Genomic DNA, 14165 nt, shown 5'->3' with positions numbered 1-14165 from the left:
GGTCTACACTAATAATTACCTATTCGAGGAATAGCCTACTGTCTCCTTAGGTAATGAGTCATTATTGTTTAGAATAACAATTTGCAAGAGTTGTGACAATGATTTTATCAAGGAATCCAAAATTCAGATGAGCCATCATTGCTTCATTGGTGGAGGTACCCAGGTTACAGATCTTTAAGAGAATAAGGATAAAGAAATCCTTCTGGTCAGGTACACTTAGCAACTGCTGTTGACATCTAGGCAAAGAAAACAATTTAATCCTCAAAATCATGTGCTAAAAACTAAGCATGTGAGGAAACATAAGCAATTCTGTTGAAAAGCATTTTGTTCAGAAGTGATAAGGATGAAATGATAGGATTAAAAATAGAAAAAGAAAATTATTATAAATAGCACAAGGAATTGAATGATAAAGGTATATATAAACTTCTCCATGTAACTAAAATTTTACAAATAAAATCAATTGCTAAACTATAATGAGGGCCAGGTGCAGTACCTCACATCTATAATCCCAGCACTTTGAGAGGCCAAGTGGGAGGGCTGCTTGAACCCAGGAGTTCAAGACTAGCCTGAGTAACATAGTGATACCCCATCTCTACAAAAAAATAAAACATTAGCCAGGTGTGGTGGCACACGCCTATGGTCGCAGCTACTCAAGAGACTGAGGTGGGAAGATCATTTGAACCCAGGAGTTGGAGGCTGCAGTGAGCTGTGATCACACTACTGCACTTTAGCCTGGGTGACAGAGCAAACCCCTGTCTCAAGAAAACAAAAATAAAATTAAAAAAATAAAAATATATACATTGGGCCAGGCATAGTGGCTCACACCTGTAGTCCCAGCACTTTAGGAGGCTGAGACAAGCAGATCACTTGAGGTCAGGAGTTCGAGACCAGCCTGGCCAACATGATGAAACCCCATCTCTACTGAAAATGCAAAAATTAGCCGGGCGTGGCAGCATGTGCCTGTAGTCTCAGTGACTTCAGAAGCTGAGGCAGGAGAATCGCTTGAACCTGGTGGGTGGAGGTTACAGTGAGCCAAGATTAGGCCACTGCACTCCAGCCTCAGCAACAGAGCAAGACTCTATCTCAAAAAAAAAAAAGCATATATATATACACACACATTGTATATACATACAAAGTATATATACTTTGTATATATACAGTATATACTTTGTATACAGTGTGTATATATGCTTTGTATACATAGTATATATATGCTTTGTATACATACTTTGTATACAGTGTGTATATATACTTTGTATATAGTGTGTATATAGTATATACATAGTGTATATATGCTTTGTATACATATATAATTTGTATATAGTGTGTGTGTATATATATACACACATACATATACATACATTGAAATGGTGGATGAGAATAATACCAGTTACCTAAATCTGAATCTCTCCACTGATCTTTCATAAATAAAGGTTAACAAAAAGATCAAATAGGCCGGGCGCGGTGGCTCAAGCCTGTAATCCCAGCACTTTGGGAGGCCGAGACGGGCAGATCACGAGGTCAGGAGATCGAGACCATCCTGGCTAACACGGTGAAACCCCGTCTCTACTAAAAAAATACAAAAAATTAGCCGGGCGAGATGGCGGGCGCCTGTAGTCCCAGCTACTCGGGAGGCTGAGGCAAGAGAATGGCGTAAACCCGGGAGGCAGAGCTTGCAGTGAGCTGAGATCCGGCCACTGCACTCCAGCCTGGGCGACAGAGCGAGACTCCGTCTCAAAAAAAAAAAAAAAAAAAAAAAGATCAAATAAAAAACTACACAAAACCCATGCCCTCAGGATAACAAGACAGAGAATTCACATTTGTAATTAACCATAATAAAAGAAACACCAAGTCCCAGCAAAAGCTATCTCTCATACTCCACCACAAGCTTTTGTGGATGATAAGATGCATTTGAAAAATGTGTGTAGAAGGAAGGATATGCGCATAGAAAGGAAAAAGTTCTAAGGTGGATCTACAATCACCACCATAAAATAAAATAAACTCTAACTATGAAGAAACTGAAAAAGACTACTGGTAGACCAGAGCACAGGCTACAGGGAGCAGGGAGCAGTCTTGGAAAGGCATCATTTTTGAGAGATAATAAAGTATAAAAAAAAAAAAGAAAAAGAAGAAAAAGTATCTTTAGGAGATTGAGTGGCAAAAAGAAAAAGAAACAAAAGAGGAAACTTCAGGGTTCTGCAAGACAAAATGAGACCAAAAAAAAAAAATCCAAGGACATACAATCTGCCCCCACCAAAAGAAAGTCATTTATTAAAGAAACTGCCAGCCTTGGCATATAATGAGACTCTTATCTCTACAACTAAAATATTTTTTTAATTAACAAGGTGTGGTAGTAAGCGCCTGCAGTTCAGCTACTCAAGAGGCTTAGGTGGGAGGATTGTTTGAGCCCAAGAGTTCAAGGTTACAGTGCACTATAATGGCACCACTGCACTCCAGCCTGGGTGACAGAGTGAGAGCTTGTCTCAAAAAAAAAAAAAAAAAAACACAAAACACAAAAGAGGCCGGGTGTGGTGGTTCACACCTGTAATCCCAGAACTTTGGGAGGCCAAGGCGGGCGGATCACCTGAGGTCAGAAGTTCGAGTTCAGCCTGGCCAATGTGATGAAATCCTGTCTCTACTAAAAATACAAAAATTAGCCAGGCGTGGTAGCACACGCTTGTAATCCCACTACTCGGGAGGCTGAGGCAGGAGGATCGCTTGAGCCCAGGAGGCAGAGGTTGCAGTGAGCCGAGATTGTGCCACTGCACTCCAGCCTGGATGACAAGAGCAAAACCCTGTCTCAAAAAAAAAAAAAAGAAAGAAAGAAAAAAGAAAGAAAAGAAAGGAAGGAAGGGGGAGGAGAGAGAGAATAAAACAAACACTGCATCTCACCAGAAAAAAAAAAAAAAAAAGAGAGAGAGAAAGGCCAGGCGCAGTAACTCATGCCTGTAATTCCAGCACTTTGAGAGGCAGAGGCGGGTGGATAACTTGAGGTCATGAGTTCGAGACTACCCTGACCAACATGGTGAAACCCCGTCTCTACTAAAAATACAACAAAATTAGCTGGGCAAGGTGGGGCACGCCTGTAGTCCCAGCTACTCAGGAGGCTGAGGCAGGAGACTCGTTTCAACCCAGGAGGTGGAGGCTATAGTGAGCCAGACTACGCTCCAGTCTGGTCAATGAAGCGAGACTCCATCTCAAAAAAAAAAGAGAGAGAGAGAGTCCGGGTGCGATGGCTCACACCTGAATCCCAGAATTCTGGGAGCCAAGGCAGGGAGATTTCTTGAGGCCAGTATTTCGAGACCAGCCTGGGCCACATGGCGAAATCCCACCTCTACTAAAAATACAAAAATTAGTTGGGCACAGTGGCACAAGCCTGTAATCTCAGCTACTACTCTAGAGGCTGAGGCATGAGAATCACTTAAACTTGGGAGGTGGAGGTTGCAATCATTGCTGAGATTGCACCACTGAACTCCAGCCTGGGCAACAAAGTGAGACCATGTATCAAAGAAAAAAAGAAGAAAAAAAAAACGGTACTCTTGAGTGAGAATATTATAAACCACCCAAATCCATGATATGAATAGATGAAAGAACCCCACACAGATACAAAACTACTATAAAAAGAAACCAAAAGATGCAAATCAAAATATCTCAGGTGATGAAATTTCTCTCCCCCAAAAAAATTGCAAAACAAAACTGTAACATAACGATGCAAACTGAATTAAATATCCTCAAACATCTAGAAAAATAAAATACCACCTTGAATCAGAAATTCAAAACCAAAACTGAGAAATGTGCCCCTAATAAAGGAAAACTTAAACATAGCTGATGGAATTCAGGAAAGAAATGAAAGAAAAGAGCAAAATGGTCTCAAAATTTAAAACTAAATTATACAGTGTTCAACAGAGAACAGACTCAAAAGTCAAAGAACTATGAACCAGAGATCCTGTGTCAGCCAAGCTGCTCTTTAAGATTACAGGAAAAAATTTTAATGCAAAAATTTAAAGACTACTGTAAACATAAAACATTCTTGAGGAACCTACTAGCAGATAAGCTTCATCTAATCAAGAGATCCCTGGGAAAACTTCGGCAAAAGACCCAGTGGTGAAAATTTAATATAACAAAACAAAAGTGGGAACAAGGGTAGAATAATAATATATAAATGTTGTATGTCCTGATAAAGTAAAAAATAGCCACTAAAAATGAGGAGAGGAAAAGTAGAATAAATTCGTTGATTGTTGCAAATCAAAAAATACTATTAAAAATGACAAGTGAAATTGTAAATGAATAAAACAGGGGATTAACAGCATTAAAGGAATATAAATACAAAGATAACCAATAGAACACAGAAAACTTCCTAAATGCCAAAAAAGTTTAATACAAATGCAAACAAAACACATAATAAAGAATAAAATAGTAATCCACACAGTAATTATAACACAGTATGACAGTTGAGATCAAATTTCTTAGTAATATTCATAAATGTGGATGGTTTAATTTACCTATTAAAAGAAAAAGGAGTTTCAACTCACAAACAAGACCCAAATCTACACTGTATACAAAAGACTTACCTAGAACAAAATGATTCACCTAAAAAAGGGACAGGCAAAGAAAGATATGCAGACAAGTAGAAACAAGAAGCCATGAGTTGCCATACCAGTATTAAAGTATAATTTAAGCCAAAATGTATTAAGTATGATAAAAGGGACACTTTTAATGATAAACACCACAATTCACTGTAAATACAACACTAATGTGTATATATGCACCAAATACAGCATCCACCTTTATAAAGTGAAAACTACAAAAGATATTAGAATAGTAAAAAATGCATTTATAAGGGGGAGATGTTTAACATACCACTCTTAGTACAAAAAAAAAAGCAGACCAAGAAAAAAGTAGACAAAAAGTAAAGGTATAGAAAACCTGTATCCTAAATAATAACATCATCGATAAAGTAGATCTGATAAATATAAATCAAACTTATACCCCTTAAGAAAGAATACATCTTCTCAAGTACACCTGGTACATTTATAAAATTGATCATATACTAATAAAAAAAGTATCAGTAAATTCCATAAAGTAGAAATGTTTTTAAAACATGATAAAGTTTGAAATCTTTAACAAAATGTTTTAAGCATTTCTGCCTGAAAATTAAAATATAAATATTAAACAACCCTCTGTGAAAGGGAACACAGAAACTGAATTAAGAAAATCCTAAATCACTACATATCAGAGCTGAAGGGATATGCTTTAAGCAGTAATCAAAGGAAAATGCATATATTTAAATACTTTTCTTTTGGGGGGGAGGGGTTAGAGTTTCTCTCTTTTTGTTCAGGCAGCAGTGCAATGGCACAATCTCGGCTCACTGCAATCTCCACCTCCCAGGTTCAAGTGATTCTCCTGCCTCAGACTCCCAGTAGCCGGGATTAGGCGTGCACCACCACACCTGGCTAATTTTGTATTTTCAGTTGAGATGGGGTTTCACCATGTTGGCCAGGCTGGTCTCAAACTCTTGACCTCATGACCCACACACCTCAGACTCCCAAAGTGCTGGGATTACAGGCGTGAGCCACCATGCCTGGCCAATATTTATTTCTTCTTAATAGAAGAATTGAAATAAGTTAAAACTCCCAGTTTGAAATGCTAGAAAAAGAACAAAGTAAACAACAAAAAAGAGTAAAGGAAGAATATAATAAAGGCAAAAGCAGAAATTAAGGTAGAGAACAGAAAAACTACAGATCAATTAATATGAAAATCCTGACTCTGAAAAAAATTAACAAAATGGGGGAGAAACACTAATTAATCAAGGAAAAAAAAAGGAGAAAGCACAAATAAATGAACTAAGAAATGACATGGAGACATAATATGGAAATAGAGAAAAAAATTTGAAGCATAAGATTTAATAAGATTACAGTCTTCTATGAAAATAAATGTAAAAGTTTCAATACAATAATTTCCAGAGAAAATACAGATTATCAAAATTATCACCATTTGAGATAGAAAGCCTCAAATGACCAATTTCTGTAGAAGACATAGAGAAAGCTATCAAATAATTACCCCACCAAAAACAACAAGTTCAGATGTATTCACAAGGGAATTTTACCAAAACTTAGATTAGAGCTTGTAGTGCTAATGCTAAATAAATTGTTGCAAAGCATAGCAAATAAACTGCCAAATCCTTTTTATCAAGCAAGTATAATGCTGATACATAACCAAATGAAGAAAACAAAAAATAAAATAAAATTATAAACCAATTACACATATGAACACTGAGGCAAAAATCCTAAATAACAGAAAAGAGAATTCAATATCATATCAAGAAAATAAGACACATGACCAAGTGAGATTTAACCTCGAATGCAAGGTTGGTTCAGTATTATAAAATCCATTACTATAATTCACCATATTGATATATCTAAGGAGAGGGAAAAAAAGTCACTCAATTATCTATGCAGATACCCAGAAAATAATAGCCTTTGACAAAACTCAACACCAATTTTGTTGTTGTTGTTGTTTTTGAGACGGAGTCTCGCTCTGCCGCCCAGGCTGCAGTGCAGTGGCCGGATCTCAGCTCACTGCAAGCTCCGCCTCCCAGGTTTACGCCATTCTCCTGCCTCAGCCTCCCGAGTAGCTGGGACTACAGGCGCCCGCCACCTCGCCCAGCTAGTTTTTTGTATTTTTTATTAGAGACAGGGTTTCACCGTGTTAGCCAGGATGGTCTTGATCTTCTGACCTCGTGATCCGCCCGTCTCGGCCTCCCAAAGTGCTGGGATTACAGGCCTGAGCCACCACGCCCAGCCTCAACACCTATTCTTAATAATAGCACTCAAAAACTAAGAATTGACAAGTTCTTATAACCCATAAGAATTAAAGAAGAAGTAAAATTATGTTTTATATCCCATAAGAATTGAAAAAGAAGTAAAATTATGCTTTTGCAAAAACAGATAATTATAAATTTTTAATTAAAAATTTTTAATTAAAATGTTATAAATTTATAATTCACAAATTTTATAAATTAGAGAAAAATTCAATCACAAAATTAATTCAAATAAAAGAATTCACTAAGGTACCAAAACAGAAAATATACGGAGATCAATGACTTTCATATACATTAACAAACAAAAGTTCAGAGATAAAATGGAAGAGAAATGCTGTTTTTAACAGTAATAATTAAGATAAAATATTAAGGTATAAACTTAACAAGAAATGTTGCAAAACCATTATGTGAAAATTACAACACTCCTGAAGACACAGACACACCTAACAAATGGAAAGGCATTCCTTGTCCTTGGACAGAAAAATTCAGTAATATAATGATGTCATTTCTCCCTAAGTTAACTTATACATTTATTATTAGTTTTTTAAATAGAGACAGGGTCTCACTATGTTGCCCAGGCTGGTTTCAAACTCCTGGCTTCAAGCGATCCACCTCAGCCTCCCAAGGTGCTAGGATTATAGGCACGAGCCAGTGCCAGGCCTTGTTTTGATTTTTTTTTTTAATAGTAACCTATAGATTTAACACAACTTAGTAAAAATGCCAACAAACTTTTTCATAGATCAAATAAGCTGACATTCCATTTCATATTTAAAAAAAAACAACATTCAAGAATACCTAGGTAAATACTGGGGGGAAAAAAAACTGCTAAGGGAACTAGCCATAAGATCCTCTATCATTAAACCGGGTGGTGCTAGAACATGAATACACAGGCATTCCAGAAGCAAAGTATAAAAAGTACAGAAATAAACCTAGTTATATAGGGAGGTTTAATGTTAAAGGCAGCATCTCCAACCACTATGGCAAAGACTGACAATTTAATAAATGGTCAACTGAATGGCCATTTGGAAAACATAAAATTAGACACACACCTCTATAGACAAGAACCAACTCTAAGCAGGCCAAATGTCTAACTAAAGATGAAACTATACACGTACTAGAAAAAAACCTTGGTGAATTCCACTGTAAACTCGGGTATAAGGAAAAGCTTTCTATTACTCAAAATCTAGATTTTAAAAAAATTTGATAAATTAGACTACATAAAAAATAAAAATAAACTGTGTTACCCTGTGAAAAACGTTATAAGCTAAGACAAAAAGGGAAATTACAAACTGGGAGAAAATACTTGCACTTTATATCAGAGATACATGACTAATATATAAAGACCTCTTACTCTTAAAAATAAAATGGGCAAAGACATGAGCAAATAATTCAGGGAAAAAAATGTAAAAGCAACCTATAAGGTCATCTGAAGATGTTCAACCTTGGACATCATTCTGATAGGCAAAAATGTAACAGCTTGACAATGCCCTCTGTTGAGAAGGTTACAGGGAACCAGGCACTCACACCCTGCTGATGAGAATGCAAAATGGGGCCGGGCGCGGTGGCTCACACCTGTAATCCCAGCTCTCAGGGAGGCAGAGGCAGGAGGATAGCTTGAGCCCAGGAGTTCGAGACCTGCCTGGGTAATACAGCGAGACCCCGTTCTCCACAAAAAAAAAAAAGGAAAAAAAAAAAAAAGAGAGAATGCAAAATGGAACATCTGGCAATATCTTAACAAAACTACATATGGAGTTCCCTCTTACCCAGCAATCCCATTTCTAAGAATTTACCATGAAATATACACCCAACAACACAAAAATATATTTGCACAAGGTTATTCTTTGCTTCATGATTTCTAATTCTAAAATTTGGAACCAATCACAATGTCCATCATTACATCAGAGGCTGAGTAAACTATGGTACATCCACTAATGGCGTACCATGTAGCGGTCAAAAACAGAACAGGGAGATGAGATCTCTATGAACTGACATGTAATGATTTCTGGCATATTTTGTTAAGTTTTAAACAAGCAAAAAATAAGAGACTATATCTAATAAGTGTTTTATAGAAATAAGGGGGAAATAAGAAAATATACATGTGTCTGCCTATGTTCACAGAAAAAAAAAAAATCAAAAACCAATGATATTGGGCTGAGCACAGTGGCTCACACCTGTAATCCCAGCACTTTGGGAGGCCGAGGCAGACAGATCACTTAAGGTAAGGAGTTCAAGACCACCTCGGCCAACTTGGTGAAACCCCGTCTCTACTAAAAAAAAAATACAAAAATTAGCCAGGCATGGTGCCAGATGCCTGTATCCCAGCTACTCGGGAGGCAGAGGCAGGAGAATTGCTTGAACCCAGGAGGCAGAGGTTGAGGTGAGCCAGGGTTGCGCCACTGCAGTCCAGCCTAGGCGACAGAATGGAATTCTGTCTCAAAAAAAAAAAAAAAACAATGATAATGGTCACCTACGAGAGGGAGGTGGGAATGGGCTAGGATTAGTGACATTTCTCTGAGTATATCTTTCTGCATAGTTTTGACTTTTGGAAACATGTTAATGTTTTACATACTCAAAAATAAAAAACAGGTTGGGCATGGTGGCTCACACCTGTAATCCCAGCACTTCGGGAGGCCAAGGCGAGCAGATCACCTAAGGTCAGGAGTTTTGAGACCAGCCTGGCCAACATGGTGAAACCTCATCTCTACTAAAAGTACAAAAATTATCCAGGCGTGGTAACAGGCACCTATAATCCCAGCTTCTCGGGAGGCTGAGACAGGAGAATCACTTGAACCTGGGGGGCAGAGGTTGCAGCAAGCCGAGATCACACCACTACACTCCAGCCTGGGTAACAGAGCAAGATCCTGTCTCAAAAAAATAAAAAAAAAAAGTAATAATAATGAAATGCACAAGGATGAGGAAAAAACTAAAACAGAATACAACAGAAACAAATTACTCTTACAGTATTTCATGAAAAATAATCACTCTGAAACTTGAACATGGTATTCTGACTATATACCCTGAGTTTAAAATAAAAAACTGCAAACAAATACTGAACGCTAGGTAAAAGGCTTGTTTTTTGTGTGTACGTGTTTTTTTCAACTCTTATTTTAGGTTCAGGGGTACATGGGCTGGTGTGTTATATCGGTAAACTCTTGTCAAGAGGGTATGTTGTACAGATTATTTCATAATCCAGGTACTAAGCCTAGTACCCAATAGTTATTTCTTTCTGATCCTCTCCCTCCTCCCACCCTCCACCCTTGAGTAGACCCCAGTGTCTGCAGTTCCCCTCTTTGTGTCCATGTGTTCTCACGTTTAGCTCCCACTTATAATTGAGAACATGTGGTATTTGGTTTTCAGTTCCTGTGTTAGTTTACTAGTTTAGCTGGAGGATAAAGACCTCCAGCTCCATCCATGTTCCTGCAAAGGACGTGCTCTCATTCTGTTTTATGGCTGTATAGTATTCCATGGAGTATATGTACGTTTTCTTTATCCAATCTGCCATTGATGGGCATTTAGATTGATTCCATGTCTTTGCTAATGTGAATGGCGCTGCAACGAACAAACACAGGCATATGTCTTTACAGTAAGATGATTTCTATTCCTTTGAGTATCCACCCAACAATGGGATTGCTGTGTCAAATGGTAGTTCTGTTTTTAGCTCTTTGAAGAATCACCACACTGCTTTTCCTCAATGATTGAGTTGTATTGGTCCACAACTCTCAAACTATTTTCTGTGTATTTTAGGGTAGAACAAACAAGTAAACACACTGAGATTAAGGAACTCACAATCTCACTATTACAGAAGAGGTACACATATGGAAAAGAGAGAAAAAGAACCCTGTGGTGCTGCGCTGAAATGTAATGGGAGCTACCAGCATGTCATGGTGTTAATTTATAGATAAGAACATATGGACAGTACCTGAGGATATGAGCAACCAGAAAACAGAAACTGTATGCAACTGGAAAAGTTTTCAATGATAAGCAAAACTGTTTCCAAAAGGAACAAAAGCACCAAACCTCCAGGGCCCAGCACTGGCCTAGAACATATGAGCACTGAAATGTGTTGACTGATTGAATGAGAAGAAGTTTTATCATCCGTAAGTACACAGAGAATCCAGAAAGCCTCAGGTGATACAGCAAGCTTTGCTGGCATTCAACAAAAAACTCTGTGAGGTATCCGGGAAAAACATATATACTCATTACTTGGTATTCTGAAAAATAAAAATAGCCTGTGTGTGAGTATCTCTGTCTTTAGCTCTATTAGCAAATTACAACCCACATAAATAAGAAAAATATATTATTATGCTCTGGAAAAGAACCAATGTTCTAAGTGAAATCTCACCAAAAATGTTGCTACTGTGAGGTACGGCCAAAAAATGAAGTCACCGAATGTGTTAAGTAAAGAATGTACCTACCTGCAGCATATCATCCACCATAGTTAGTATATACTGAACCGTCTGTTCTTTGCAGATGTGAGTCATCAGATTTATAAATGTTTTAGCACACTAAAAAAAAATGAAATTAAGGTTATTGTTTTTATTTGCAAATACAACATTTCAATGGAACTTCAGTAAAACATTGTTTCTCTTTCATAAATTAGAATACAAATACTATTAACTAACAAATTTTACTTACAGAAAACAGACACCTTTTACAAATATTGTGAAGTATGGGAAGACCTTACTAGACTTGCATCAGCTTATGAACATTTCTAGTGATAAGTTTCAGAATGTTTACTATATTTAAATAGATATACTGAGCCACTAATAACTCTTGATTACCGATGACAGCATAAAGTTATATAGGCAATCAAAAATTACAACTGGTTTTGAGTATTTTATTTGTTGTACTTAAAGGGAATAGAACACAAGAGCAACAAGAGTACGAGAGATTGGAATCAGAAGGCCCTGACTAGTCTCCATTCTACAGCATATCAACTACATGACAACCTCTCCTTAATTCAATAAAAACTGGAGCTAACAATATATTACCTACCAACTTCCCCAGGACTGTTGTAAGAATCAGACCAATTTGTATATGGACTTCTTTAGACAGTGAGGCCTCCCTGATAGGCAGCAGAATTGGACCCTATTATAGGGCCAGGCTCTAAACTCAGCATATAAATCAAATAGGGTACAAATCAAAACACTCTATAAAATCCCTTAAATCACTCCCCAAAAAACATCATTCAGTAATAGGTTTGGAGTCATACATTGAAAAACTTCCCTACCCTAAGGATGTATAAATTAAAGTGTATTTCATTTGGTATTCACTCATTCATTCATTCAATAAATCCCCAATGTAACAAACAGTATGTGATAAAAACCATGCTATAAAAAAAATAGAGACTTTATCAAAATCATACTCATCCCACAACTTACGACTATCTATCAAACATGTCTTCCATGGATAAACAGCCCACTTACCATACTGAATGTAAAAAGTTAACAGTAACAAATAATTGCGTTTTTTAATCATAACATTAAAGCGGAAACACTTTAACCTCTTTAAGCAAAAATAAAACAAAAAGATGTAAGTTGCCCAAGGTATTCCTATCAGAACTCTTTTCAGATATACTGCCATTTTGTTAGGATAAAAAGCTTCCTGGAAACTGCCCCATAAAAGGCCCATTACACCAGACACTGCTATTAAGAAAGAACTGTTTTTGTACACATACTAAGAAACAAGTTAAAAAAAAAAAAAAAAACGAGAAAAAAAAAAAAAAAGGGCTGTTTTAACTCCTAACTCCTTAAGGGAAAAGTCTTGTCTTATGAACATACATCCCCAGTCTCACCAGGCACATGGCAGGGACTCAGTGTGCACGTGCTGAACAAACAGTGAATGAGCTGCATGTTCCATTACACAAGCGGTTGGGGTGGGGAAGCTTTTTCAAAGGATGACACCAAGAGCAGAAATCACAAAGGAAAGGAAGAACTAGATTTCAACGTACAACGTAAACTTCAATATGGCAAAGAGCCCCATAAACCAAGTTAAAAATTCAACAAACAAGCTGAGGAAATATGGCATGCACAAAGCTGGTACACTTAAAACATAAAGGAATCTGACAAATCAATAAGATTTATAAACCCTTCCATAGAAAAGTAAATAAAAAACACACAGCCATGTGTCGCTTAACAATGGGGAAAGTTCTGAGAAATTCATCATGAGGCAATTTCCTTGTTGTGCGAACATCCTAGAGTGTACTTACACAAACCCAGATGGTAGTGTCTACTACATACCTAGGCTATATGGTAGAACCTATGGCTCCACACCTGTACACTATGTAACTATACTGAATACTATAGGAAACTATAACACAATGGTAAGTATTCTTGTGTCTAAACATAGTTAAACATAGAAAACGTGCAGTAAAAACACGGTAGTATAATCTTACAAGACCACTGTTACATACACAGTCTGACACTTACCAAAACATCCAAAACATCGTTATGTGGTCAGTGCATGACAGTACAGAAGCAATTGATATGGATACAAAAGGTGCCAAAAACCATCTGAAAATGTGTAACACTATTACGTTAAGATACTATCTTTTACCTATCAAAATGACCAAAAGATGAATGGCTAGACCCAGAGTGGGTGCTGGAGCAGGGGAATGGGCCCTCTCACATACTGCTGGCAGAATCTGCAAACTGGTACAATCTATCAAGAAGGCATTTTCATTATATCAAAACTCTCACATGCTCAAATAGTTTAATCAATAATTACACTTTTTTTTTTTTCTGTATTTTTAGTAGAGACGAAGTTTTACCATGTTGGCCAGGCTGTTCTCGAACTCCTGACCTCAAGTGATCTGCCCGCTTCAGTCTCCCAAAGTGCTGGGATTACAGGTGTGAGCCACTGCACCCAGACAGATAATTGCACTTCTCAAATTAATTACAAAGAGATTACCAACTATTCATCTCAAAACAGAAAAAAAAAAGGAAGTAGCCAAAATATGCAACAGTATAGAATTAGTTTTGATCACTATGGTTCATCCATTAAATGGAAAATTACACAATGGAACTTTCCATAAATGGGAAATAATAATAAATTAATTATTTTAAATACCACAGAAATATCTTTACAGGCATGTTAGGGGAGGGAAGAATATACAGTCAAATGAAAAGAACAAAGATATGTACATATCACCCCGTTTTGTAAAAAGTTCACATTTATAGAAATAAGTGTGTAAGTTATTTTACACACAGAAAAATATTTAGAGAGGTATACACTAAATGTTAACAAGCCACCTTGAACAGAGCAATATTAGGTAGAATAACCTTTTTCTTTTGCTTAATAGTATTTTATTTTTCTATAATAAACTTACCATGAAAGAAGGTAAAAC

General features: G+C 36.9%; 1 protein-coding gene across 3 annotated transcripts in view; it reads right to left on the bottom strand.

Annotated features, from left to right (window-relative positions):
• The window catches only part of ATP6V1H (ATPase H+ transporting V1 subunit H), a 128285-nt gene that overhangs the window by 102937 nt on the left and 11183 nt on the right, over positions 1 to 14165 (bottom strand). For all 3 annotated transcript variants that reach the window (XM_010388010.2, XM_030937536.1, XM_010388011.2), the window contains exon 4: positions 11236 to 11325. In XM_010388010.2, the coding sequence (XP_010386312.1) occupies positions 11236 to 11325 (90 nt within the window). The remainder of the gene's footprint in view (positions 1 to 11235; positions 11326 to 14165) is intronic.

The sequence above is a fragment of the Rhinopithecus roxellana genome, chromosome 9 (assembly GCF_007565055.1).
Source record: "Rhinopithecus roxellana isolate Shanxi Qingling chromosome 9, ASM756505v1, whole genome shotgun sequence".
NCBI lineage: Eukaryota > Metazoa > Chordata > Mammalia > Primates > Cercopithecidae > Rhinopithecus > Rhinopithecus roxellana.
This window is presented reverse-complemented; position numbering and strand designations above follow the sequence as displayed.